Source organism: Cottoperca gobio, chromosome 16, assembly GCF_900634415.1.
Source record: "Cottoperca gobio chromosome 16, fCotGob3.1, whole genome shotgun sequence".
NCBI lineage: Eukaryota > Metazoa > Chordata > Actinopteri > Perciformes > Bovichtidae > Cottoperca > Cottoperca gobio.
In genome coordinates, this window is record NC_041370.1 from 2,762,939 (window position 1) to 2,766,495 (window position 3,557).

The 3,557-nt window shown below is 47.7% G+C and overlaps 1 protein-coding gene across 1 annotated transcript; it reads left to right on the forward strand.

Annotated features, from left to right (window-relative positions):
- Nucleotides 1-1,356: 1,356 nt before the first annotated feature.
- On the forward strand, nucleotides 1,357-3,076 carry nppcl (natriuretic peptide C-like). Its single transcript, XM_029451659.1, has 3 exons — nucleotides 1,357-1,566; nucleotides 2,078-2,228; nucleotides 2,433-3,076. Exons 2-3 carry the CDS (start codon nucleotides 2,130-2,132, stop codon nucleotides 2,727-2,729), a joined length of 396 nt encoding a protein of 131 aa, XP_029307519.1. The 5' UTR covers nucleotides 1,357-1,566; nucleotides 2,078-2,129; the 3' UTR covers nucleotides 2,730-3,076.
- Nucleotides 3,077-3,557: the final 481 nt, after the last annotated feature.

The window sequence follows — 3,557 nt, forward strand, 5'->3', positions numbered from 1 at the left end:
CTCTACGGCTGTCTGTCTCATTTTAAGCTGCGTCACTCACCGGCCTCCGCGCTGAAGAGACCTCCAGAGCGACACTCCAACGTGTGAAGGGTTGGGGTCTGCTGGGTTACGTCAAGTTAATTTACACCATCATTACAAGCCGCTTTGAATGTCTGCTTGTGTTATGTGTTTGGACAGCGGTGTTGAATGGCTTGTCACAGCTTGCCCAGACAGTTACTGCCCTACGTGCTTCTCCTCTTCATTCTTTTCCTTTCTTACAGCGCGTTGTTTCATATCAGGTTTCAGTCTTTAGAAGAGAAACGCATCAGCATGTTGTTTATTTACAATCATGTCCTCCTTTTGTTCCGTCTGACACATTTTGTGTTGCCTCGTTGGCCACCTCTGCCTGTAATCAATCTCTTTTGTAGGTCTCCCTCCGCTCTCTGCCTGGTGCTTGTCTCCCTCCCATCCTCCACCTCCTCCTACTCTCTGTTCCCTACTTTTCCTCTTGCAGCGCTCCTCTCTACACTGACATCACATGCATGGTGGTTTAACCACCCTCCCTCCCCTCAATGCTAATCTCCTTTGCGCCTACTCCCTCTCCCACACGTTGTCCTCTTCGACGAGATGAGGGGTGCATTTCTGTATGTGTGATTGATATGTTATGTAAAGACACTTGCCAACAACAGGCTAACGGTGATTGCAGCAGCACTTAGGTTTTTATCTGAGGACACATTTGAGTTAAACGTATTCAGTGGGTGCTAAGTACTAAAACATTTCTAACTGTTAGTGCTTTTACAAAGCTGCATTCTGCACACTATCTGACGTTCATTTGTAACGGCTGTGGGTTTATTTACTTGAAATAATCAGAGGCTGCTGAACTTTGAGGTCGATGTGTTGCATCGTGCAGCGCCTAGTGTTGTAATTTGGCGGCAGGGGGTACAGGGAGCAGATGGCCCTGACAGACTGTAAGTTACCCAACAGAGGGGAGGTCAGTGCATGCTGGGAAACACCTCGGAGACAAAGGAGAGCGAGGGAGGCTGAGCTGCACGAGGAGCATAGTGGAAATAAAACGGGAAATATATACTTTAGGTTTGTGGTGATATAAAAGCATGAATCTATCCGGCGAGTTCATAACTGATGAGCATCAGCTGACCGGCCCCCTCTGACTCTGCTTTGTGAAGCACAGTTTGTCTTTCAGAGTGCACACAGTACACAGTCACCTTGGCAATCACAATCACGGTCACCAAGGCTATGACATCACTCCAAAGAAAAGAGGAAGATGCGGGGGGTGTGGGTGGAGGGAGGGAGGGAGGGGGGGGGGGGGGGGGTCGTCTCTGGCTCTACAAAACCTGCAGCATCTCAGCTGATGCCCCAACATTCAGCTTCTGCCAAGAAGACCGACACAAGAAGAGGAAGAAAAAAAATCATCCTTTCAATCCCATCACAGCGCGAGGAGGAGGAGTCAGAGAGTGATGCTCGCTGCAGGTGCCAACAAGTGAGAGGTAACAGAGACCGAGAGCCGGCGATGGAGAGGAGTCTGTGAGCGCAGAAGAAGAAGAAGAAGCTCCGAGAGAAACCAAACAGGTGAGCACGCACAAAGCTTTTTATTATTGTATGTGTTCAACGCTTTCATTTAGAAGAATCCTTTTATTAAAGGTGTTTCTTTTGTTTTAAAGCAAACGACCTCATTTGTTGAAAATGCATTTGCACAATTCCAGCTGAAAGCAACCGTAAGAACAAATTATATAAAGTAAGAAAAACTGTTTATTTTGTTAACGTCTCGTTTAAATAAAGGTGGTTTTTTTACATTATTCTCGACAGGTTTTACTTTTTGAAAGTCTCTGAACTCCTTAATGTAGCAGAAAGTATTCCACTTTATATGATAATCATAATTTATAATATATATATAATATAACTCTGATTCTTTGTGTGGCTGCACTTCAGCGTCACCTTCGTCTTCTACACACACTGTTGCATTGCTTAAATGTTTTAACTGTTTATTGAATATACAAATGTTTAAATCCTGAAGCCACAGATGGTTAATTAAACCTATAAATCTAAATCTATTTATATATTTCTCCTTCATGTCTTGCAGCCGGTGTGTTTTCAGTCCTGCTCCACTTCTTCTCGTCCGTTTCTCTGCTGCCATGTTGTGTCCTGTGCTGCTTTGTGCCACCCTGCTCCTCCTGACACCTCTGGAGATCACGGAGGCTCGCGCTCTGCACCCTTCTCCTGATGCTGTGCAGGTACGCAGGGAGGGAGGGAGGGGGGAGAAAAAAAGAGTGGATTGGGGAAGAATTCAGAGTGGATGAAAGATATTAGAGAATAGTGCAGAAGGAGGGGGGGGGGGGGAGCAGGAAAGAATAAGTAATGAAATGTATCACTGATTGAATTATTCCCTCGTACACTCCCTGACAATTAAATTTAATCTTTTTCTTCCCCCTCTGTAGTTCATGGAGCAGTTCCTGGAGCACTACAATGACCTTTTGACCCTGGACGACCTGGAGAACCTGTTGAACAGCCAACCGGAGGAGCAGTCCGCCCTCTCCTCGGGGGCCAAAGCGGCCGAGTACCCCAAATGGGCCGACGCACAACCGCAGGCGGAGACCCCCTGGCTGCGCCTGCTGAAGGGGAGTCTGGTCAATCAGAAGCGAGCAGAGCCGGACCGGTCACGGAGGGGATGGAACCGAGGCTGCTTCGGGCTGAAGCTGGATCGGATCGGCTCCATGAGCGGACTGGGCTGTTAGTGGACAGAACATAAAGACTGATGACGTCCTTCTTAGAGTACAATAAGGAAACAAACACGTTCATGAGCAGTGAGGGAGGTGTCCATGCGTGTTCACTACATGTAGTACGCTGTGAACTCGTGCTTTCATCCAGCGTAGATCACACGCTTCACGCGGGCTGTTGTAGCGCACAGCTGTAGTTTGTCATGTGTGAGTATTAAACTGAATGTTATGTCGACTGTAGTGACATCAGATCATCCTCTCTGTTTGTTGGGCTTGTGTTCTTTAAGTGAATCAACACTTTATGTATTTCTAGCGTTTGTCTTGCAGTAAATGTGATTAGACAAGTGTTAAGCCTGTGGGAGGGGGCAGCCTGTGGGAGGGGGCAGCCTGTGGGAGGGGGCAGCCTGTGGGTGGGGGCAGCCTGTGGGTGGGGGCAGCCTGTGGGTGGGGGCAATGGACGTAGATGTTAAAACATGATGGCACCTGTGATTCCTGCTGAGTTATTTTTGTTTGTTTATGATTTGCATGAATAAATGGATTTAACATTTCTGGTGTTTTGGTTTTTTTTTTGCACACAAAAATGAACTTTTCCCCCCAAAACTAAAATCCTCAGTGTTCCCTTCACACGCTCGTCTCCTCAGTGTTCCCTTCACGCTCGTCTCCTCAGTGTTCCCTTCACACGCTCGTCTCCTCAGTGTTCCCTTCACACGCTCGTCTCCTCAGTGTTCCCTTCACACGCTCGTCTCCTCAGTGTTCCCTTCACACGCTCGTCTCCTCAGTGTTCCCTTCACACGCTCGTCTCCTCAGTGTTCCCTTCACACGCTCGTCTCCTCAGTGTTCCCTTCA